This window comes from Anticarsia gemmatalis, chromosome 21 (assembly GCF_050436995.1).
Source record: "Anticarsia gemmatalis isolate Benzon Research Colony breed Stoneville strain chromosome 21, ilAntGemm2 primary, whole genome shotgun sequence".
NCBI classification, from domain to species: Eukaryota; Metazoa; Arthropoda; class Insecta; order Lepidoptera; family Erebidae; genus Anticarsia; species Anticarsia gemmatalis.
In genome coordinates, this window is record NC_134765.1 from 1,184,195 (window position 1) to 1,209,358 (window position 25,164).

The 25,164-nt window shown below is 35.3% G+C and overlaps 4 protein-coding genes across 4 annotated transcripts; all 4 read left to right on the forward strand.

Moving 5' to 3' along the window:
* Positions 1-391: 391 nt before the first annotated feature.
* On the forward strand, positions 392-3,309 carry LOC142982251 (trypsin, alkaline C-like). The gene is made up of 4 exons (XM_076128671.1): positions 392-548; positions 1,124-1,289; positions 1,970-2,225; positions 2,900-3,309. The coding sequence occupies exons 1-4, from the start codon at positions 509-511 to the stop codon at positions 3,221-3,223; spliced, it is 786 nt and encodes a 261-aa protein (XP_075984786.1). The 5' UTR covers positions 392-508; the 3' UTR covers positions 3,224-3,309.
* A 2,501-nt stretch (positions 3,310-5,810) lies between these two features.
* LOC142982120 (trypsin, alkaline C-like) lies at positions 5,811-8,109 on the forward strand. Its single transcript, XM_076128466.1, has 4 exons — positions 5,811-5,929; positions 6,357-6,522; positions 7,031-7,286; positions 7,755-8,109. The coding sequence occupies exons 1-4, from the start codon at positions 5,890-5,892 to the stop codon at positions 8,061-8,063; spliced, it is 771 nt and encodes a 256-aa protein (XP_075984581.1). The 5' UTR covers positions 5,811-5,889; the 3' UTR covers positions 8,064-8,109.
* Positions 8,110-13,083: 4,974 nt separating this feature from the next.
* LOC142982287 (trypsin, alkaline C-like) lies at positions 13,084-16,443 on the forward strand. Its single transcript, XM_076128711.1, has 4 exons — positions 13,084-13,212; positions 14,580-14,769; positions 15,216-15,468; positions 16,103-16,443. The coding sequence occupies exons 1-4, from the start codon at positions 13,179-13,181 to the stop codon at positions 16,406-16,408; spliced, it is 783 nt and encodes a 260-aa protein (XP_075984826.1). The 5' UTR covers positions 13,084-13,178; the 3' UTR covers positions 16,409-16,443.
* Positions 16,444-17,213: 770 nt separating this feature from the next.
* LOC142982186 (uncharacterized) lies at positions 17,214-20,552 on the forward strand. The gene is made up of 2 exons (XM_076128577.1): positions 17,214-17,329; positions 19,909-20,552. The coding sequence occupies exons 1-2, from the start codon at positions 17,305-17,307 to the stop codon at positions 20,184-20,186; spliced, it is 303 nt and encodes a 100-aa protein (XP_075984692.1). The 5' UTR covers positions 17,214-17,304; the 3' UTR covers positions 20,187-20,552.
* Positions 20,553-25,164: the final 4,612 nt, after the last annotated feature.

Below are 25,164 nucleotides of genomic sequence, written 5' to 3' on the forward strand. Positions count from 1 at the left end.
GTACCCGCAGTATTCGTAGCCGGCTGTCCTGTTTAGCAAGATTTTTGGATGTGAATGAAGCAAAGGAAGTGTGTAAGGATTATAGCAGGTGATGGGAAAATATGCGCGATTTTATGTATGTAAATATTGTTTGACTGTCATAATACTACACAAAGTATCCTTTTGGAGAGTATAATTAAAACAACAACAAACCAGAAGCAAATTGAAACAGGTTTACAAGTAGCTTATCCTACTACTAACATATTTACTGAAAACAGAATGTTTTTCTTATCACTTTGCAGGTGGTGCAGATTCTTATCACCTGGGGACCTAAGACAACATGGTCCGACATCGATACGTATCATTATCTTCGTCATAATCCCTACAATATAAACATTATGCACTTTATCAATAATTTGGGGCCATCATCAAAAGATTAATTAGTCGATACGAAAGCAAAAAGTTAGTATAAATAGGTATGGAGAGTAATAATTGACACAGTTTCTTCAGAGACAGGAAATCAGGAACAATGGTGTCCGCAGTCACTTTGTCTGTTCTGCTGTTTGCAGGTAAATTATAATTTAAATACTAAAATAACATTCGACAGGAACCGTAAAGTCGCCAATAATAAAATCGAATTCCTCCATTAGACGAAAATTGCCACGCGCAAATCGCGACGGCATTATTTTTTGAACTGTTAGAAAACGATCTAGTCCATCGAAATTCATTTTTTTAGGCCTCATCTTGCTATTTGCAGAGACGTAATTTTTTTCCTTGTCCCCCGGTTTGAAAACAAAATTGAGTCTTTTGAAAAACGGAACCTGTAAGGGTAACTTTTCAATGGACTATATTGTTCTACAGCAATTCTAAATAATGTAGGAAGAAAGAGATCGCACAGATCTGTAATGTATAATTCATTTTTCATGTAACTAGTTTTTGTTAAGGTACACTGTTTGCGGTTTTGCACCAATATCCACTTTCACTTTTGTTAATTCTATTAAGTAGTAGTGACTAAAATAATAATTTAGTTTGAAATTTACATTTTATTTTGTATATTTATTTATAGCGTTTAAAGTTCTGTAAAAAAATAAATATGCATGGTATGATGAAAGTAACATACCTTATAATCGTATATCTCGTCCAGGATTCTGCGCAGCCTCCGAGTCCGGTGGTTCTCCTGCCAGCATCGAGGACTACCCTAGCTTGGTGCAAGTGGAGAACGGAGCTGGTCCCCTCTGGGTACAGACCTGCGCTGGTACCATCATCACCAGCCGCCACATTCTGTCTGCTGCCCGTTGCTTCTCTGGACCGTGAGTATTTTAAACTATTTTTCATATTCTATATTATATAACATTACTAGCTGACTCGGCAAACGTTGTTTTGCCATAAAAATTTAAAAAAAAGTGTCACTTAGGGGCATAAATAGATGTTGGCCGATTCTCAGACCTACTCAATATGCTCACAAAGTTTCATTAGAATCGGTCAAGCCGTTTCGGAGGAGTACGGTAACGAAAACTGTGACGCGAGAATTTTATATATTAGATATTTATCATATTACATAACAACTAGCATTGCAGTAAAGTGAAAATTTTATTTTTCTCGTAATGTGGTCGGGAACAGCTTTTGATATTCAGTGCGGGTTGAAGACTTTCTTCCAAAAATGAGCCGTAGAAGTTAAAATTCGGTAACAAATTTCCCTGGCCCACCAGCAGTTAGTCTATTTAACCACGAGAATGTCCCTGAATATTAAGTGCGGGTTAAAGATTTTAAACCAAAAATGAGCTGTTAAAAATCGAAATTCGGTAACAATTGCACGAACAGTTACTCACAGTATTATTTAACCACAAAAATATGATTTGTCATCAAGGAATTAATACATGCTAGACAAAAAAAATTTTTTGAGAAACCTTTACAAAAAAAAACATAATTAAATTCCTCCACTTCTTATTCTAAAGCCGTTTTAATTAACTTTTACCATATTTTCTTTCAGCTTGTTCAATCCTCGTCTCCGCCGCATCAGGGCTGGATCCTCAATCCGTGGTCGCGATGGTGTTGTCATCGGCGTAGAATCTGTCGCCAACCACCCTTCATGGGGAGCCAACCAGCACGACGGAGACATCAGCGTGGTCCGCCTGTCTGCCTCCCTGGTCTACGGAGCCGGTATCCAGCAAGGAAGCGTCATCGGTCAGGGTGTTGCCATTCCTGCCGCTTTGGCCGTCGTTCATGCTGGCTGGGGCAGCACTGCTGTGAGTATTCTTGTCATTTTGAGTAACGGTGTACAACAAAAAAAATGTTTATGGGTAACTTAACTGTCCTACTTTCGCTGGTACCTCTGGTCACCATCTATATGCAAGCAGGATGTCGAAAAAATCGGTTTAATGGTTTAGCCGTGACATCATATCGGATAGATATACAAATCTTTCACATTTCTTATGCTACAGTGTGCATATGAAGTAATATTGTTGTTCGAAAGACTATCTCGAAATCAGTTTATTTGTTTGCTGTTGTAGAAATCTAGCCCTAAACCACAAGAGGACTTAGATTTAGACTTAACAATATTTCTTGTGATTAATTACCGAATATTGTGTGACAACATACAGTAAGATTAAGAACTTTTATCACATAAATAACATATTTATCGCTGGCATAATAATATGAAGTAGAAAGTTCTTCGGTTATTATTTTTATTGATTATTTGATTTAACAAGCCATTAAAATATCGTCTCCTTAGATTGACGAAGACGATCTTGAACAAAACTCAGATACTTGCATACAACTTTAACTCTATTTTCTTCTCATATACTCTTTCTCTCGCAAGACGCACAATGATCGTTACTTACCTCTGACTGAACTACTAACTAGTAACTGAACTGAATGTCTGTAATATCAATTATTCAATTTGCATTACTGCTTTTTACAGCAAGACGCAATCTGGGCCAACCGCGACCTCCACAGCCTCTCCATGCACACCGTCGACCACGCCGCCTGCGCAGAAGCCTACGGCAGCATCTCCATCGGTGAGATCGAACTCCCCATCCACATCACTGAGAACATGATCTGCTCTGGCCTGGTCGAAGATGATGGAGCCTTGAGCCACGGAGTCAGGGATGCTGGTGGTCCCGTATACTATGAAGGTGTCCTCATCGGAGTCGTGACCATGGGTATTCCAGTCGTTGACAGACTGCCCCTGGTTTCCACAAATGTGGCTTCCTTCACCGACTGGATTGTAGCTCATGCCGTCTAAGATTTGAAGTTGGATGTATGTTCGATATTGTGTAGTATTTATTAATTTTTGGTTGTGATTTTAAATTATTATACGATGGAAAATTCTGGGTTTTGTTTTATTTGGTTATGTTTTTGGAAAGGTTAAAGTCATCGACTGTATTATAATTATAAAAATCTATTTATGGCTTCTATAGAAACACACAAGACTGGTGATTAAATAAAAAAAATATTAACAGTTAACGCTTGTACAGTAACTAGTAAATTTTAGTATTTTAAGGACATCTCGTGTAAGGCCTTGGTGATCCTATTATTATAAAGTTTATTGTTTATGTGAACCCACTTGCACAAAAACAAGCGCGATATGCGCTTGTTATTTGTCAAGAAGGAAAAAGGTAGTGTATATAGAGCATAGTTACGGGTCTGTAAAAATAGCTATACTGTATCAATTTACGTAAAAAGGATATAAATTTGGTATCAACAAGGATTAACGCCTTAGGCATCTAAGATAAATACTAGATTACTACCGATTATTTCGGTTCGATTATAAAAACTAGAACGCCTGATATTTTATTTATAGCAATTTAATTTCAAGGTTGCTATGAATTTTACAAAAGGCGTTATTTAATACTAATGATATGGGTATAGGTCGGTAAGGAGTAATTTAAGAATATTTTTATTAGAATTTTACTGTAACATATTTTTTTGGAGGAAAACAGAAAAAATGGTCCGAAATGAATGAATTTACCTATTCGAGTGTGCATTTTACTCAGACATATTGTTTTTAAATTTGTAAATAATGCAGAAATTTATTTTTAGCTTGTAAATGCCCCGAAATATCCATTAGGGGGTTAAAAAGTCCTCAAATGCATTGAAACAGCTTAGTCGATAAGATCTAGCCTCTGACATGATACTACAGGCATTACAGACACTATAAACAGGTCCTATCTTTGTTATTCAGATTTTAATGCCAAGTCCAATCTTCAAATAACCGCTGTTTACCAGGAATATTTTACCAGTACCTCTAAAAAGGGAAACTAATTTTTTGGCATCCAATATTAATAAGTATCTATACTTCCCATTCCTAGCCTCCCCACTTCGAATCTAGTGTGATAAGTCATATGATATAACTGTGATTATGTAATACGACGGGGATCTCCCCTACGATTTTCTTTAATCTATGGCCAACATTCAAATATTTTGTCAATAGACGTAATTCGTATGCTTATCATTTAGAATTTTAAATTCAACTATCGGATGAGTTATCCGACACTTACCTATGAGCCGTAAAACTGGCCTTTCTTATCCTCACTTTTGATTTGTCTAATAATGTTTTCTTACTGGTAAGTACCTTTCTTTTCGAAATTGTAATAAATACTGGAATGCAACAGCGGTAAGAGGAAAATTTCGGTAATAATTTTATGAGAAAGATAAAAACGCAAATGGCTAAGCCCATATAATTTACTGTTATCGGCTTAATACAATCATATTGAAGCAAACTATTAGTAGCAAACAGGAAAATTTGCTAAGGAAATTTAAAAATGCAATGCCTCTGACGTTCATATGTAATCTTAAATCTCTCTCTTCCTGGCTATTTGTCCCATATGGTTGTGAGGTCAGCCTTCCTTACCCTCTTCCTCGACTTCGCCCTATCCTTGACGTCGTCTTCCTCAACCTCACATGCCTTTATATCTCGCCGCAACACTACTGTCCACGTGGTCTTGGGTCTCCCTCTAGGTCTTTTTCCGGGGACGGACAGCAGGACGGACATGTAGTCTTAAATGGCTTAAGAAATTATTCACAAGATAGATTAGAGACAGACTAAGTCAAAGTTTATACTCCTTATGTAAAAGGTAGGAAAGAACTCACTATTGCTATTTAATGCAATGGGACTTGAGACATGATCATTAGTACATTTGGTAATAGAATACTAAATAAATATTTTTAGTGAATTAATAGTGACGCCGCATGCACCACACTTTGGCTTTCCACCAAAAGAATGTTTTTTACCTTTTGTACATAAACATATACTTAGTATTTAAAATCATGAACCCCACAGATACCTATGTATTTAAAAGAAAGTGTTGTATATGATAAATGAGCCCTCGCCATGTCTGTCCGTTCGTGGTAAACTAAAAATTTACTTTACAGATATTTTTTGAATATATAATAATTCTCGAGGACTGTTTTAATGTCATGTGTGTATTTGCTCTCTCGGGCAAAGTCTGGGCAAGGCGCTTTCATAAAACTAAAACTTTTAACCAATCTTAACGCCAATGAATTTATTATTAAATCTTTGTGTGATGAGCACGAGTATTTGTTCTGAGCCTGGATGTTAATGTATCTATATAAGTATGTATTTAGAAGTATATAAGTATGTTTATCAGTTATTTGGTTACCATAGTACAAGCTCTGCTTAGTTTGAATCAAATGACCGTGTGAGAGTTGTCCAATAATATTTAATTTAATGAGACTCGCATAAAATGAGTCATATCTCAGTGACCTAGGCCACTTGGAACTGCATCGAAAGAAACTCAAAACAAAATTAGTAATACCTTAAAGATATATTATCAATAATCTTTTATCAATGTAATTGGTGGCATCAGGAGGTTTATTGATATAGTAACAATCGCGTATAAATACGAATGTAGAACAATATTTGACATAGTTTTGTTGAAATCAGGAACAATGGTGTCTGCTGTTACACTTGCTCTTGTGCTATTTGCAGGTAAATATTTACCAAATATGTGAATTATACAATATACTACTACTGGACATTCACTTCTACTTATCATAATTTATCTGACATAACTTGTACTTGAGTATTGTAGCTAAAGAGAAGAAAGCGTAACTTTTGCCGTTGTACCAGATAAAAGTCGTGGTCCCAACTGTCCAGACGATAGGAGCTCCCCTATTAAAATGCCTTCAAAACCAAAGTGAGTGACCTAAGAGCTCTAAATCAGTTGCCATTCAATGAGATGAGCAAGATTAAAAGAGTAGCCAGACCTCTTTTAATCTTGCAACCCGTTGCAAATATTGTTCTCCTATAACCCGATTTTGACAAAGTGTATGGACAAAACCAGAGACATTAAATTTAATTTTGCCTTTTTAGAAACCATTTTATTCACCACTTTTCATTTATTATCTATTTCCAGGTTTCTGCACAGCAGAACACTATGCCGGTACTCCGGCTACCATTGAGCAGTATCCCAGCTTGGTGCAGATAGAGATGGGAGCTGGTCCCCTCTGGTTCCAGTACTGTGTTGGCAGCGTCCTCACTAATGTTCACATTCTGTCTGCTGCCCGTTGCTTTGTTGGACCGTAAGTCTAATTATTTATTTTAATGCTTAGTTTGCTGTAGAATGATTCAGAAGAATATCCTGCAAAAATTTAGGTTCAACGTACATATATTTTGGATGTGAATTCGTGGAAAATTTATGTGGAAAACTTTAAGACATTAGTGTAAATAAATCCAGACATGAGTGTTCTTATAGAACACCTAAAAAGCTATTGATCTGGTTAAGCTAGAGTGTTAGATTCGTAGTTTGTAATGCACGCAAGCAATAAAAAAATTGTATATTAAAAAATGCTCAAGAGTTTCTTGTCGTCTTTTCTCAATCTCCACCTTCTAAGCTGGCGGCAAATTAATTAATTGTTACTTTGCCAACCACAACTGGCAGTTTTAGACTTAAATGGTTATGTTCATTAAATTAAAATTAGCAAAAATGTATATACTTTTTAATAATATTACCTGGATTGAAGGTAATATCTTAAGTGATTTACGACTAGATACTTACACATACTGACAAAATCTTTTAAACTATTCCAGATTGGGTAACCCTCGTTCCCGCCGCGTGAGAGCAGGAGCTACCTTCCGCGGTCGTGACGGTGCCATCTTCCGTATCCAGTCCATCACCAGCCACCCCAGCTTCCTCACCAACATCTTCGATGGAGACATTGCTGTCGTCCGCCTGTCTTCCGCCCTGACCTTCGGGTCTACCATCCAGCAAGCTTCCATCGTTGCTCAGGATGTGATCATTCCTGCTAACTTGCCTGTGGTTCACGCTGGTTGGGGTGCTACTGCTGTAAGTACTGTTTTTTCAGACTTACTCAACAGTCATTACTAATTGACGATTTTCTATCCATTTTGTCTATTTTCAATCGAGCTATACATATACATTTTTTAAACTAGTAAGCGCCTTTAGTGCATTCCGCTAGAACAATTTTTCGTTCAAGTAATTTTAAGTAAAACATTGCTTTACACTATGTTAAAACTTAATGGAATTTTCCGTGTCTTTCACAATATTAATAATAAAATGCTGTTATAAAGTGAAACATGTATGGAGTGGTAGGAAAAGAATTACCTATCTGACACTAAGAAGGCTTAGCAGTTATTGATAGCAATTGTGTAAGCAAAAAGAGACTGGCAACAGATAAATTGTGAACAATAGAACATTCCTAAATAATTTTGTGGATTGGTAATGACAACTCAAAAGTTTATGAACATTTTTGTAATGAATTAACCGATCTCTTCGTCTTTATACTTTTTTCAGCAAAACGACGCACTCTGGGCCGACCGTGAACTGCACACCATCAACGCTTTCACCATCACTCCTGAAGTCTGTAGCGAGAGGTTTGATGGTTCCTGGATCCTCCCATTCAGGATCACGACCAACATGATCTGTTCCGGACTTGCCCCTGAGGGTCTGACCTTCGGCGTGAGGGATGCTGGAGGTCCTATCTACTACGATGACATCGTCGTCGGTGTCATCTCCTTTGGCAGCCATTTTAATAAGTCAATCCCTCTGGTGGCAACCAGAGTGTCTGCTTACACTGATTGGGTTGTTGCTCAGGCTGTGTAATTTAGTTTTATTTAAGTGATAATTTATTATATTTATTTTTAATTTCTTATGAAATCTTTTATTTTGACGAAGGCCAGGATTGGTAATTTTTTGAGCAAATAATGAACCTCATTTTACCAGCGTGATGCCTCGAGATTTCATCCTCACTCCGGGTGGTACTACTCCGATAGGAGGATATTATATATATATATATTTGCGATAAATACTATTACCTAATAAAATTACTAAAACTACAGTCATCGTCACCGCCATGAAACGACTAAACATAGTACCTCTAAAGCGATTTTCTACATTCGGCACTGTCGAATATTGAAAGTATGACTTTTAAAGTGTACTGCCAAAATAGTTGCTACGACGCCCGTTAGAGGCGCTGATCAGATTTTCATACAACATTTCTTGGTGACTATCCGGTTGTCGGTTGTCGATAGTAGTAGAGAATCGAGCTACTATAATTTTAACTATGTGATTCTATAGTCTAGAATTCTTAGAAATTAAATAAATGGTTTAAAAAACGGAATGTAGTCTATTATATAGTGAAATTACTTCGACACAGTTATAACATGGCGTGCACAAAACTAATATAAGTTTGAAGAATACAATCAAGTTTCAATCTTGAGACCAGTACTGCATTATTTTGTAATGGAGTTCCATTTTTATAGAATAATGGCATTTGTGTATTGTACTTTTAGTAACAGATTTAAAGTTACATTATTTTTCAAATGGACTCTAATATTGAAGCTTTGTAAATATACTTTCAAAGTAAAGAAGAAAATATTGCAAATGGTGTAATATTTGCCACAATAAATTCATTTTTATCTGAACTACTTTATAAATAAAGTGACAGTACAGGCACACACTAGAAAATAAACCATTGGGTCGCCGCCAACGGATTTGCGAGAAAGACATCATCATCATCATCATCTTAAATGAAGGTTTGGTGATTAATAAGATCCATTGAATCACAGCATAAAGTATTATATTTTGCTGTTACGTACACGATGTATGAAGCAGTTCCTTCACTCGTTTGACATTTATAATTGTTCTTGTTCTTCTACACTAGTAATGAGGAAAAATCTCGTAATTATGATAAAAATCATACATTTATTATATCAGTCTAATATGTAAGATTAAATAAATTATGTTGTACAATAAACTGTACACGTGTTAGATAATTGTTCTATCTTCTGATAATGACATTCAGTAGCACAGAGAAAAATTACTAGTTTTTATAACATCAATATATTGTATAGGCATTTTTTTAAGAGTAACATTAATAAAAAAAATATTTTCTTTGGTGGAGATCGGACTCCGTGGCCTACGGACGTAACTCATAGTATGATCATCACATCGACGCATCATCAATTAAATCTGTTAATTTTAACGTCATTCATACATATTATTTCTCTGTAAGGCTCCGTCAGAAAAAAAAATAAAATAGCGCCTCTAGCGGGCGCCGTAGCTACTACTTTTACAGTACATTTTAAACGACAAACTCTCGATACTCGATAGTCCAAACTGAAGAAAATCGCGATACTGCGGCTCGATTCTCTACAACTATCGTCAACTGGCTAGCTATAAAAAGCGCCTCTAGTGAGTACCGTAGGAACTATTTTAAATGACTCGATAGTACCGTAACTACGTAGACTGTAGAGATTAGCCGCCTTTACACACACACTCTATCGCACATTCTTAGGAGCGTACAGGATCACGCGCGGGAAAGCAGCGCGGTCTTCGCTCGCGATTTTCTTCGCGGACTTGACAGATGAGCGCGGCGCGTGGACTTTTCCTTCCTCTTACACGCGAGCTGTTTCACGCGCGATAGAGTATGTGTGTAAGGCACTTGTCCCACCGCCGACGAAAAAACGGCAAACTATCGACTATTTTCTCGTTCAAGAAACGTATAATAGACTAGCTGACCCGCGCAACTTCGCTTGCGTCACATAAGAGAGAATGGGTCATTTTCCCCGTTTTTGTAAAAAAAAATACTGGTACTCTGCTCCTATTGGTCGTAGCTTGATAATATATAGCCTATAGCCTTCCTCGATAAATGGGCTATCTAACACTGAAATAATTTTTCGAATCAGACCAGTAGTTCCTGAGATTAGCGCGTTCAAACAAACAAACAAACAATCAAACAAACAAACAAACTCTTCAGCTTTATAATATTATTATAATTATTATAATTATATTATTATATTATATTATATTATATATTATATTATATTTTATATTATATATTATATATTATATATTATATATTATATATTATATATTATATATTATATATTATATATTATATATTATATATTATATATTATATATTATATATTAATATTATATTATATTATAATATTATATAGTATAGTATATATAGCATATAGTATAAATATGCATTTCACGTAAATAAAAGAGATGCATATTACAAATTCAGCTTTATAATATTAGTATAGATAGTTGATCGCTGACTGTTCACACTGCCGGCGACGACTCGCTTTACTAGTTTTGTTGCTAAGTGACAAGCTGTCAAAAATAACATCGCTCAGCGATACTCGTTTAGCGATGCTCGCTCGCTTGATCAATTCTTTTGAACTCAGTTTTGTGTCTCACAGAGAAAGATATTGTCGGACATTGACAAGTGGCGCGAGTAATCGCTCGTCGCACTTACACACTCGCTTATAGCGCGGCGACAAAACTATCGAAAGTACACCCGCTTCCCGCTGATCGTCAACTCTTTTATAGTTTCTACTCGTTTCTCGTTCATCGCTGGCGGTGGGACAACTGCCTAAAAGTGGCTAATCACGCAACTGAATCACCTGTCCTCATGATCACAAGTTATCCTACTGATTGTGACAGAGTAGTTTTACACGTAATTTATTATGAATAAACTACAATCAGATTATAATATTATCAATTAATGTTATTGAGTAATGAGAATTAAACATGGAGATTAATTACGATTATCAATTTAGTTAGTTAGGATTTTCCTATTTGAAATACGATACAAGTGCTGCATTTGATTCAGTTTTACCTCCATGATTTTGTAAAATTGTCTATTCAAATATGTGTTTTATGTATTTTTGCACGCATTTTAAAGCCATTTTACGAATATCTTTACAGAAAAAATCGGAAATATTTTGATTTTTCTCGAAGTCTTGCGATTAGTGTATAATGATGCTGAAACTAGGTAATACAGCTTTCATTTCGCCAAATTATTTGTTAAGTCTGCTATTCCATTGCGTCCCTAAAAATTTCTATCATTAAATTTTGTTTTGGTCTCTACGTAATATTTACTGTAAAAGTGTTACAAGTTACTTCTTCTTATCGTATGGTTAGTGGTCAACCTAGTGTCAAAGTTGTTCAAGCCGCCCGAAGGCCTTTGACGTGGCTTAACGACTGTAATTTTAGTTGATAACAACTGGGACCGACTTTTTACGTGCCCTCCGAAGCACGGAGACGCCCTGTTCAAATACCACTATGCAACCACCCATCTATGGAATGACCACGCCAAGGTTTGCTTAACCCACAGATCGAAAATAATCAGTTGAAACAATATTTTTTTTTATTTCATTTCTTTGCGAAAGATAAACTCTGCTGACTTTCATGAATTCAAAAAAAGCATGGAAGACATTGAAGACTAGATCAGAGATGAGCAATTATTTTCTTAAAAATCACTTAATACACAAGCGGAGCAACGCGATTTAGCTAGTTATAAACTTCGTCCCAGATCTTCATACCTGAAAGTGTAACTGACAGACAGACACAATTAATAATTTACCTTATCATATTTCACACGAATGAACTAATCATATACCGATAATTTTATCTATCAAATAATAAATTTAGTAAAACCCATAGATTAACTACTAGTTTTACATATGACGTGTAGTAAATTTTGTTGATAAATAGATTAAAACTGAATTTATATAAACACGTAGAGTCATTCGGGGTAACTGTTCGCAGTGGGTAAGTGAGCGCAGGGCCTATATCTCTGATCGGGGTGAGGGGGCGGGGGTGACTGTTTTGGTCAATCGTAGCTGCAAGCGATGCGAACTAGTCGCGACATGTCAGTGCGCCGCACCACTCTTTGTTGTTTATTTATTTGCAAAAAACTGTTTTAGGCCATTTGATTGTTACTTTCTTATTGTTTGGAAAACATTCTGACACGCAAAATTGTAAAGCAACACCAGGAAAGTCATGTTTTTTTAATTAAATGGTTATTGTTGTTGAAATTTGTAAGCGTGATATAAAGTTATATTAATTACTTTGGACTCAGTGGTTCTTATATTCAATTTTGGGGTCTGCGGGAAAGTGTGCGCGGGTAAGTGGGCGCACGCGCACACTTGCCCCGGATTCTTATAGATAATAATAAATTTACATAATTTTAGGACCAAATAAACTCTTATTTACTTATTTGTTTTAGTGTAGCGCCATGCCTCGAAATTATATTAGAAAAAAACCTGAACTTGCGCCTGTTACAACAAATCGCTAAAGCAAAAGCTCTAATTGAACACAGTTAAAGTAAAGCAATTGGTATAAGCGAGTCATGTCTTCGCAAAAGACTTAAATTAAACGTAGCTGCATCTTCAATAGGTCGGTTTAAGCCAGAAACAGTACAAATTATTTAATGTGATTATTTAATTTTTTATATTTATACCTAGAATGTTCAAGTAGTTTTATTGGTTTTGTGTTTGGATTTTCTGAGAAGGAGATGTTTGGTTCTGGTTAATTTTCATTAAATTTACTTCAAAGGCTAGATAATTTAGGTGAAATAATTTAATTAATATCATTAATTTCGGTCAAATTAAAACCAATGCGTTCACTTGCCCCAAGTGCGTCTATTTACCCCATAGCTGAGCGCACACTTACCCACAACACGGGTCAAGTGTTCGCATTGCGACTTTCAGTCGTTTTTGTCTGTTTGAATGAAAACTAATATACTTACAGATTTTGTTTGTCTTCCAAATTGTAGTCTAATAAATGTTTATTTTGATATGTTACTTTTATTTTACTGATTACACTGTTCTAATTCACAATGTGGTCCCAAAGGTGAAAGTGCGTACACTTGACCCGAATGACTCTACAGTTTATGGATTAATAAGTAATAATCTGGACAAAATGGCGGTGGCTACTTGGATTTTGTTATTTGCAGGTAGGTTTCAAAAAAAAATTATCAAATATTTATTAATTTAATTTTTGATGCGGTTTTTTTACGTATGGGGTGATTTAAGAGGAAGGTTTATGTGTAAAAGTTGTCAAATATTTTTGATAAAATAAATGTTTAAGCCGGGCGAAGTTGGGGCGGGTTATTATTTAATAGCAATTAATTAATATATAATACCAAAAGATAGTTTGAGACCCAAGAAATACACTTTTTACCTGGAATTCTCACGGATACAAAAACTATGCGGGTACAAAGCCATATATATAACTACAGTCCACGCAGACGGAGACGCGGGCATAAGCTAGTTTATAGTATAAATAACGGCCCGGTTTCACCCAGTTTAAAACTCTTTTACAATTTTCGTCTATAAACCTTCCACTAATATCACTCTATCTTTAAAAAAAACTGCATTTGAATCTGTTGTGTAGTTTTAAAGATCTAAGCATACATACATACATAGGGACAGACGCGGGATGCGACATTACTTCATACAACTTCAATATCATATCTAATAACTATATCTGTCAAAATTCCATTTCCATTGATTTTTTCTCAAAGCAAAATAACATGAAAAGATCACTTCCACACTTTTACATCTAAACATTTAGTCACAACCTTGCGGCCTTGTTAGTTAACAATAAACAAGTTCACATCATATTCAGTGCATCTGACATTTTAAATTGTCAAACTCTCTCTGAAATTCAGTTGGAATATTCATACGCAGAATATCCGACGCAGTCACTCGTTATAAAAGTTTCACGAATATTTTTCAGCAATACTCGATGTTTCGAATTCGAGAGGGGAATTCCCGAAAATATTTTTGGAATTCTTTTGATGGATACATATTTTTTGGATAGTGATGTCGGTTTTTACGAAAATGTTTTTACGCTGCTGTATTAATATAAACATACATACATAAGATAGATATTCCATTTTTCGAGAATACTGTGTTGTTGTAATATGTCTGTTAAATGTACTAGAGCTCTTAAAATGTATTGAAAAGTTTTTATGAAAGTACCTAATAAAGATAAATCAGTATTTTTAACAACATGTTTCATGTAACATTTCCATAATTAAGATATTTCTCTAAATAAGATATTTCTAATTCGACCGTCTCTGTAACAAAGTCAGTTGTGTACGCGACCACGCAGAGAACTTAGGTTCGAATCCTGAGTCAAAAAATTATTCTTAATTTTATTTTGATAAATTCTCAGTCATTGTAAGAAAATTAAAGTCGCAGTACGTCGCGTACTTTGACAACTCGTAGAGTAAGTGAATTCTTCAGTTCTCTCTTCTCGATTTTCCTTGTATTTAAACAAATAAGTGCTAAAACTTAACCTTATTCTAATTTCCAGTGGCAATCTGCAGCAGTTCTGCCAACAGTGCAGGTCGTATCGTAGGAGGGGATCCCACCACGATCGAGAACTACCCCAGTATCGTGCAGGTCGAGAGCACAGTGCTCAACATCGTCTGGTCCCAGTCCTGTGCTGCCACTATTCTGAACTCTCGGTATCTGCTGTCGGCTGCTCATTGCTTCTCTTTGGGGTAAGTAATTTAGTTTACTATAAAATTCTGTAGTCCTATATAAAAAAGTCACGGGAAAATAAAGCAAGGAATGGCACCTAGAACAAAGACAGGATTTAAAATATATCGACATTGATAGAATGTCGACATCATTAATGAGAAAAACTAGATATAAGAGTATTAGCTATTAAAATTATGATGTAACGTCAAAACAGTCGATACACCATAATAAATAATAATATACCTACGGAGTAGGTAGTCTTTCCAAATCCCACCACCCCCGCATTAACGTGTCTATGAAGCTACCATCTTCTTCAATTACAAATCTCTCCTTTGAAAGCATCTTATTGTCAAACATTCTTGTTTATTCGTCATCATAACCATTCTCATCTGGTGGCATAGACAGAACCTATATAACAAAAATTCCTTACCATACACGGTCAATAAACTCAAATCTCGTCTTCCAGCTCCCGCAACCGTCGTATCAGAGCAGGCACCACAAGGCGCGGCAGCGGTGGTACCGTGCTCACCATCTCCCAAGTCCTGAACCATCCTTCATACGGTACTCTAGGCCAGGGTCTGGACGGAGACATCAGCCTGGTCCAGTTGAGCAGCAACCTGGTGTATAGCAACGTCATCGCACAGATTGCCATCACCAGCCAGGGCTTTGAACTCCCTGACAACTTGCCCGTTGTTCATGCTGGTTGGGGCGCCACTAGCGTGAGTATTGAGTTATATTCTTCTTCTTATCGAATGGTTAGTGGTCAACCTGGTGTCACAGCTGTTCAAGCCGCCCGAAGGCCTTTGACGTGGCTTAACGACTTTTATCTTAATTGACATCAACCGGACCGACTTTTTACGTGCCCTCGGAAGCACTGAACTGGGCGTCTCCGTGCTTGCGGTCACCCATCTATCGAATGATTGCACTAAGGTTTGCTTAACTCACAGATCGTTTACTGATCGGTGAGCGCAACTGGCTATGGGCGTTATATTAAATTGCATAAATATTTTATTTTAAGCCTGCTGGATTCAGTTTTTTTATAGAGAGGAAAAACCTTGTTTCTACGATGAATATCATGATGCCACTGATGTATATGATTGTACCAGTCTACTATACTCAAAAAGCCCTGATGAATCATCAAAAAAAAAAATTACAAAAGTTTTAGGCGCCTTCACATTTTTTTAAATCATCAAACAGCAATTGTTTATAGTTTCATACACACATAACATAAAAATTGTGTCTTAAGTTTTGCAACTATTAACCAAACCAAAATAGACGACGAAGCTTTAATTTTTAATTCCTTACATCTCTAGCCAAAATCTTTTTGTTAAAAATCTAATGTTTCTTCTACAGCAAGGAGGTTCAACTTCCTCCGTCCTCCGTGACGTCACAATCTACACCATCAATCGTGAGCTCTGCGCTGCAAGATACCTGACTCTACCTAGACCTCAAAGAGTGACTCAGAACATGATCTGCGCCGGTATCTTGGACGTGGGCGGCAAAGACGCTTGTCAAGGAGACTCCGGCGGTCCTTTATACTATGACAATATTCTAGTGGGTGTCGTGTCATGGGGTCATGGCTGTGCCAATGCCACCTTCCCGGGAGTCAGCACCAGGGTTTCTTCCTACACCGACTGGATCGTCGCTAATGCTGTTTAATTTATAAGATAAAATAAAAGTTATTTATTCCTTAATTGTTTTTTTTATTTTTATTGTTCGTTTTTGTTGTTGTTATTCTATGTTCATGTTTGCGTCGCTTTGAAAACACTACAGATTTTTTTTTGTTATCACGAAAAAATAAAGGAACAAATCTTTGTATCCAAAGGCGTAGGTTTGTGAATGAATTACGCCCACGTTTACGATGTTAACCTCATACAATTATAGAGGCCCACACAATTGCTAAACATTGAGCTTGTGACCAACCTAGGCACTCCCTGTAACTATTATGACGAATATTCCAACACGAAGCACTGAAAAGAAACCTTACGGAACATCGTCCGACTCGGTAATCGAATCCGAGACTTCGTACCGCTATCGCGTCTGTCACGTGTATTTAAAAATAAATGCTGACAAAAATACTACGACAAAGAAGTAGTCTAAGTAAATTTTATACAATATTTTTTGTAAATAGACAAAATATTGTATTCCAAGTAACTTCAAGAATAATATTATCATGTCCTTTTAACTGTAATGGCTAATATAAACCCTTTCACCACAAAAAATACTAAAACAAGACCTTACACCAACATTTTATCAAGAAATCATACATCAATATTAAAATATTCCAAGCAAAACATCGAAACGGGAATTTCCGATGAAAATACCATTAGCGAATTGCGATGGACGTAAAATAATAATAAAAAGCTGTAACAACAAAGCTAAAAATCTAGATTTAGGTTTCCCTGGTGTTCCCAGGCTGGCGATCAATAATTCCCGCCTATCCCGCGCAGATGACAGCGCATGCGCGGCAGCCATCTTAGCAGGACCGGCCACGATACGCCGGGACTCAGTCAATGCAACATTAAAAACAAAACATTGTGTGTGGTTTTGCAAACATGAGTCCAGAAAAGGAGGCTGAAGGTAAGATAATTATAACTTATTAATTAATAGATATTTTCTTTTATTAGTACAGTGCTTTGGTTATATTTTTTTGTGAGTTAAACACATTTTTTTTTTGATTTTCCGAAGTGAATGCATTTGACAACCAATTTTTGTTCCTTACATTCAGTGTTTTTTTTTATCTAATGTCATTACTGTCGTGATTTTGAAAATGGAGTGTTGTTTTAGTTTTATTTTTCGCGACATTTTTAATGAAGTTTTTTATTTATGATTTTTTTTTATTTTGTTGACAATTTAATCTCACTTTAAATGATTTATGTACTTGTGTGTTAATAGGGTTTTTTTAGTGAACATTTCGTATAGTTTTCTTTTACTTATCGTTTCTTTGTTTGTTTTTCTTAGTTCGTAAGACTGTGACGTCACAGTGTTGTCTATAGCCAGGGGTTATTCAGGGTTAAGATGTTTTGATCACGCGATGTCATATTGTTTTGAAAGTATTTTATTAAATTGTTATTAATTTCGATTATGGGGTTCTTTTGGAAAAGGCAGTTTTAAATACGAATGCCGGATAGTAATTTTGTTTAACGAATGTTATTGAAGTAGAGTCTTCAATTTAATTTCGATGTCATAAAAAGTGTTCGTCAAATTATTACTTTATAATTAATATCTTATGATTTTATATGGTTTCTAATATTTAAATGTGTTCATTTTATTTTATACTAGAGATTAGTGGAACTGACTGATAAGAAATCTTAAGTTATAAATTAATGCAGTATTTTAATCTCTTCACATTCAGTCTAGATGTTCTATTATTATTGACTGAATTATTTACACATTTTAAAATTATTTTTCTCAGATATGAATATTCATTATGACGAATTTTGTTATTTCCTATTAATGTAATTTATAGGTGCTAAAGACCTTAATTTCTTTTCATTCAGTTATAATAATATATTTTATTGAAATTTCAAGAACTTAAATATACATAAAATTTTAATAAGTAAACTTTATTATTAAAATTTCAAAAATAATTCAACATTATTTGTAGGATTCATGAATAGGTATAACTCCAGAATTACTGCTTATTCAAATCCTTCGCTCTAGAACTTAGGTTGCGTCTAGGAAATCAAATAGCTAACTCGGTTTGCAACTTGGGATTGGCTCGGTGAACTCGGCTAATTCCGTATAACTTCGTGTAACCTCGGCCTCATCAGCTGTGTCTTACTGAGTTAGGTACACGAGGTAATTGCGATCCTACGTTTGTATTTGTAGGGAGGAATCGTGGGTTATTATGTGGTAGTTGGATATATGGTAGAATGACTAGGATTTAGGTACATTTTATTTAGGGTAGAAGTTTATTATTAGAAGTTTGAAATATTGTGTTTATATTATATGCCTTAATACAGGTAATATTACATTTCGTTGTTTGTCCCTAATCTGATTTTCGTTGTGTTTTTTTTTCTTTAATATTTATACCCCTTTACATTGAAAAAAGAAGTTGAATTAATTGAAATAAAGCCATAAACCCTTTATTTCAATAAATTATTATTATTTTTTAATTTAAATAACTCGGTTTGCAACTTGGGCTTGGCTCGGCGAACTCGGCTAATTCCGTATAACTTCGTGTAACCTCGGCCTCATCAGCTGTGTCTTACTGAGTTAGGTACACGAGGTAATTGCGATCCTGCGTTTGTATTTGTAGGTAGGAATCGTGGGTTATTTTGCTGTAGTTAGATATATGATAGGGTGACTATGGTTTATGTAAATTATTTTAGTTGGAAATACTGTGTTTATGTTATATGCCTTAATACAGGTAATATTACATTTCGTTGTTTGTCCCTAATCTGATTTTCGTTGTGTTTTTTTTTCTTTAATATTTATACCCCTTTACATTGAAAAAAGAAGTTGAATTAATTGAAATAAAGCCATAAACCCTTTATTTCAATAAATTATTATTATTTTTTAATTTAAATAACTCGGTTTGCAACTTGGGCTTGGCTCGGCGAACTCGGCTAATTCCGTATAACTTCGTGTAACCTCGGCCTCATCAGCTGTGTCTTACTGAGTTAGGTACACGAGGTAATTGCGATCCTGCGTTTGTATTTGTAGGTAGGAATCGTGGGTTATTTTGTAGTAGTTAGGTATATGGTAGAATGACTAGGTTTTATGCAAATCTTTTAGTTTGAAGTGTGAAATATTATGTTTAGATTCTATGCCTTATTCCCTAATACCAATAGGTAATACTATATTTCGTTGTTTGTCGTTGATTTGATTTTCGTTGTGTTATTTTTTTTATAATATTTATACCCCTTTACACACAACAAAAAAACTTCATATTTAAATGAACAGCATATAACTTTATGAAATGTTAAAGTAATTTATAAAATTCAATTAATTTACTACAATATTCATTGATAAATAAATAAAGGTCTTACTGTCTGGATGCTAGGCCAACCATATTTTATAGTGGAAGCCCAATATAAAATAATGCCAGAAAATACATTAAAATTATAAAAAAATCACAAAACTTTCCAAAACGTCCACCATCGACCTCTTTCTCTTTGAAGTCGGCTAAAAATAACCAATCTCTTCTTTTTCAGCATCTGAAGACATGTTGGAATCCATAGACGAGCTGAAAGAGCGCCTCTCATCCATGAAGCGGATGATGGAGGAACGTAAAGCAGCAGGGTCCGGCACCAAAGACCTGTTCCAAGGTCAGGCCAGGAGTCTGCAAGGCACCACCATGATTGATGGGAACTTCTTAAGCTTCGTCTTCGGAGGCTCTCTCTTCGTGATCCTCAGTGTATCGGTATATGCTTTCTACAACCTCTACCACGCGGTTCTGAAGAAATTCCCCTCTACCCATACGGAGTTGTAAAAGGACAGGGTGCTAAATCAAGGCTGGTTTTTGGAATGGTTGGGATGTGGTGGGTCATGTCGTGTTTTGATCTGTGTATGGAATTTTTCTGTAGGTTTTTTTGTGAAACTGCTTGTTGATTTTTGTTTGCAGAAAATAGGAAATAATTGTTCGGTTAGACCCCATTTTGAGTTGGTCCTATTTGTGATTATATTGTTTATTGTTTAATTGATATGTTTTGTATTTATATTATATACATTTATGTATGTATCTTTAAGTTAAATAACCGTAATTTCGAATAGTGAGTAGGTATAATGCAAGTTATTATTGAAAGTCTGTCGTTCGAAAATGTAATCTAATCTTATAGTAATAAATGTGAAAATTCTTCAACAAGTTGTTTTTCTAACCCTTCACCGCATTTCACACTGAAAGCGGGCGCGGGTCGGGCGTGAGCAGCGTGGAATCGTACTTATAAATACAAGTAGGTAATAGACCCCGCTGTATTCTCGTCCTGCGCCCGAAGCGCACCCGCTATCTATAAATAAATTTATTTACACAACTCTTACACGATCATTTGATTCCAAACTAAGCAGAGCTGTACTATTACCATAGTACAAGCTCTGGCTGCCGCCAAATAACTGACAAACATACTTATATACTTCTAAATACATACTGATGCACATAAATCGACAACCATACTCGGACTCATCATACAAATACACACGCGGCGCTACGGTTATTGCGGCGAGGTGAGACCACGTTAACCACTGAGTATCTATGTGAATCGCGAAAAATTCATTTTAGGATAGAATAGTATTGCAACCCTCACCCTTTGTTACATTTGGTCTTGTTTCAAAATAGGTCATAAGGTTTTTGGGTCAGAGTCACCCCAATGTATTTAATAGAATGGTGAAGTTCATGTGAATGAGGGTTAAATTAAACCATAAAAGTCATCATCAAAGAAATACTTAAAGAAATGACTTAATTTAAGTTTTAATTGCATTTAGGAAATTATTTTGGGAATAATTCAGACACCTTAATCATATTCGATAAATTATTATAAAGATAACTGTTAAGCAAAAATCTGTCCGAATTAGGTAAGAATTTGATAATTAAATAAAATTATTTAATATTTACAATTTTATAGTCTAGGGGCCTTTGCTCAGCAGTGCGAAACAGAAACAGCCTAGATAAAAAAAAAATATTAACAAGGGTGCAGAAATCATTAAGTCCTTTGTTCAAAAATGAAAAATTAAAGTCTGCTTCTCCTATAAAAGTCTAGAGGCAACAATCTTTATCAACACTCACTTGTGAAAGATAATATAAAATCAGATACATGTGTCAGTCGTTTTCACTAAGTTAGTTCAAAGTAAATAAGTGTAAAACAAACACTTCATAGTTAATTTTCACAAGAAGTAAATGAAATTACACTGCTTCAACGTTTTGTAAACGTATGAATCTTAATTGTAACGTGAAATCTAATACACGTGTGAAATAAAGACGTGTTTACACTAACAATCGGTACCTACTAACGGTCATATCACTCTGTTCTTTAGTGGTCTCCGTGGCGCAATGGTTAAGGTGGTAGTCACGCCACTACTAGTGCGTCAGAAGGTCGTGAGTTTGATTCCCACATGGAACAAATCTTTGTGCGATCCACAAGTAGCTGTATCGTATCTGGTTGCACATTGTGTCCGTTGTTTGTACCTATGCTTTTAAAACTCCTGCGTGCTATAAAAAAAACTGAAAGTCAAAAAATATAGGATCAATGAACACTGTTCAATTGGTGATTTCTGTTACTGCTGTGCAGCATCCCAATGCTGAGCAAAGTCGTCTCCCTATGATCTGGATTTCAGATGTTTTTGAAAATGGTTCTGACCCTGATCGCGTTTTTGTAATCCGTCTCTTGCTGACTCGGGCTAAACTGGTTCCATATGACCACTTTAGCCCATTTCTTTGCGCTGCAATGACAAGTAAATGACATCTTACGTAAAATATTTCACCTTTAGTATACTCTAATTTGCACAGAATAAAACCTAGTCTACACCCTCCATAAAACAAAGTCAGTTAGCACATTTGTTTGCTCGCAACTTGTAATAACTGAACACACAACCTTTGTGGCATAAACCTTCAAAATTCACTGTCAAACACTGCACTCCATGGAATACACATTACCACACCAAACAAAATACAACCTTAACTAAATCTGCAGAAGGTACAAATTCGCATGACAGTTTCTGAAGTGAAATATCCGAAATTTAAGTTGTACTGCAGTGAAATGTCATCTTTAAGTTACAGTGTTAAGGTTGATAATTGTATGTATAGTGTTTGTAAAATTTCCCTCTATGTGCATTGGTGCCGATAATGCATTATGCATGTTCAAATTTGTCTAATGTTCGACGTCCTGAATATTGGCAATGTTTCAAATTTTGAATTCAGTTTTGAATTTATGCTGGTTTTATAAAGCTGTACTACTTCTCTACTAAGCCCAAATTTCAGCAATGAATAGGCATCAGTTAAGTTATTAGATGGCATTTAGACAGTTGTCGAAAATGTATGAACAATATTCAGTAATTTTATCTATCAAATTGGTTTTTAAGTACTTATCTATTGGGCGTGAAAACAGCTTGAAGGTATTCTATTACCATTTTGTTTATTATTGACATCACTCTGGATTTCTATTCAAAATATTTAAACAAAAATTAAAAAAAATAATTACCTGCCTTGGAAACGAACCCGAGACATCAGTCGTGTCTACATTTACCAAGAACACAGGGGCAGTGACTGAATTTAATCATCTAATTTCACATACCTTTTATAATTAACCGTGATACGCAAGTACAGTGTAACAAAACGAGTAACTTTTATCTTTGAACAAACATAACTTTATATGAACACAAGTTATATTAATGTAGGGAAACTTTGCTGTTATATTACAAGCTATAGATGATATACGGGATATATTGTTTCTTCTGTAAAAGTTGAGGAGGTTTTTTGAATATAATTCACGTATGACGAATGATTTTTCCTGTGAGACAAGGATTTCGTACGTTATGCAAACAGTTTGCAGCTATATTAAGATACACAAAGTTATTTGGCGCATGTTAAATCTATTAACATATTGATTATTAAATCAACACGAAAACTCTAATCTCCTGCGTACCAGTTAAGCATTATACTAACATCCTTACTATATCTAAGCTAGGAAAAAAAATAGCGACGATGAAACACAATTCGGAAAGACTGACTCTGACTGCCTCCGTGGCGCAGTGGTTTAGGTCCCCACGCCGATACCACTGCAACGGGAGGTCGTGGGTTCGATTCCCACACGGAGCAATTATTTGTGCGATCCACAAATAATTGTTTCGGGTCTGGTTGTGCTTTGTGTCCGTTGTTTGTATGTTTGTAAAAGTCCCCGCGACACAAGAGCAATTCTTAGTGCGGGAGTTGTCCTTTTAAAAAAAAAAAAAATACATTATTTTTCATCTCACAAGGTAAGCACATAGTCCACCAGGTATTTTAAAAAATAAGAAAATATTTCAGATGATGTCGATAGGAATAACTTAGTAATATTTAAGTATTTGATCACTACATTTAGCTAAGAGAATGGTTACCGTTTTAGACATATAGTTTTCAAAGTTGCTCACACATATATTAGAAGCGCCCGTTTAATCTGCCGACTGGGAATACTGTAAGTACTGTAACTAGTCTAGCATAACAACGGTTATAAATAGGGTTGTAACAATTATCTCAAATTGATTTCAAATCGCATATGATTTAAGTGCAGCGCTAGTCACGGCAGATGGATTATGACATGACTTGAGTGAAGACAGTAGAATATACGTCTGCTGAAAACGAGATCTTGACTTCATGTCCCGGTTTAAGTAAAACGTAAAAATTTTAAATATTGGAAAAACTCTATTGACTTGACACAGTTAGTAGGATTATACACAATTTTTCAGACCACAAAGATAATTGGTAAGCATTATTTCCTGAAACACTAAACATATATTGAGCCCAAAACCTTAAATTGCTTTGTCTTAAAACAAGATAATTATTTGGAACAAAATAAAAAATCGATTTACAAAAACATGTATTACGAACTCCATTCTGTTTTACATAATTATTCACGCGTGGCAACCCTGTAAGTTAGGAGTTGCCAACTTAAAGTTGTTTTAACATTTCGTTATCATATTCGAATCTTATATTTATGTTCCTTTCTACATATGTTTGAATAAAATCAAAATGTTTTCAAGGACTGAACGAATGATATCGAAGAGGTTTTGTTACAATTGAAGTAACATGTAAAGAGTATGTCTGTATTAGTTAGCTATGGAGTGTGTATTCGTTTTACTATTATACTAAATTAAAATTATATCATTTCTATGGGAATAGCTAACCTATGTTGTCCCCCAAGATATAATTTCAATCCATAATGTCCCACCGCTGTGTCTCCTCTCGGAATGAGGGAGGGGTTAGGCCCTGAGCTCACCACGCTGGCCAAGTGCAGATTGGAGACTTTGCACGCCTTCTTATTGTTCACCGTTGGAGCAACAGATAATTATTTCTAAGACACATATAACACCGAAAAGTCATTGGTGTGTTGCCACGGGCACGAACCCTCGACCACTGACGCCGCAAGCGTAGGTTTTTTTCTTGAAAGTGTAACATACATACAACCTCACAAACTTTGAAATTATTAATATTAGTATGATTTCATGAAGTTTACGAAAGTCATGCATTTATGCCTCGATTTGTTTAACATATCGGTCATTGCCATAATCTCAAGGTGTAATAATGCAACGCGAAACTTTCGTTATGAAGATAATATCGTTTGCAACAAAACAAAAGTGCTTAAAACTACAATTTGTTATCTTTATTTAATTCAAATGTTATTGTTTTAACTTTTACTTGTGTTTTGTTTAAATTATATTGTTACCTTTAGTTTAAGCCTTTTGAAGTATACTTATCTAAAAGTTAGGATAATAAGTTTGAAATC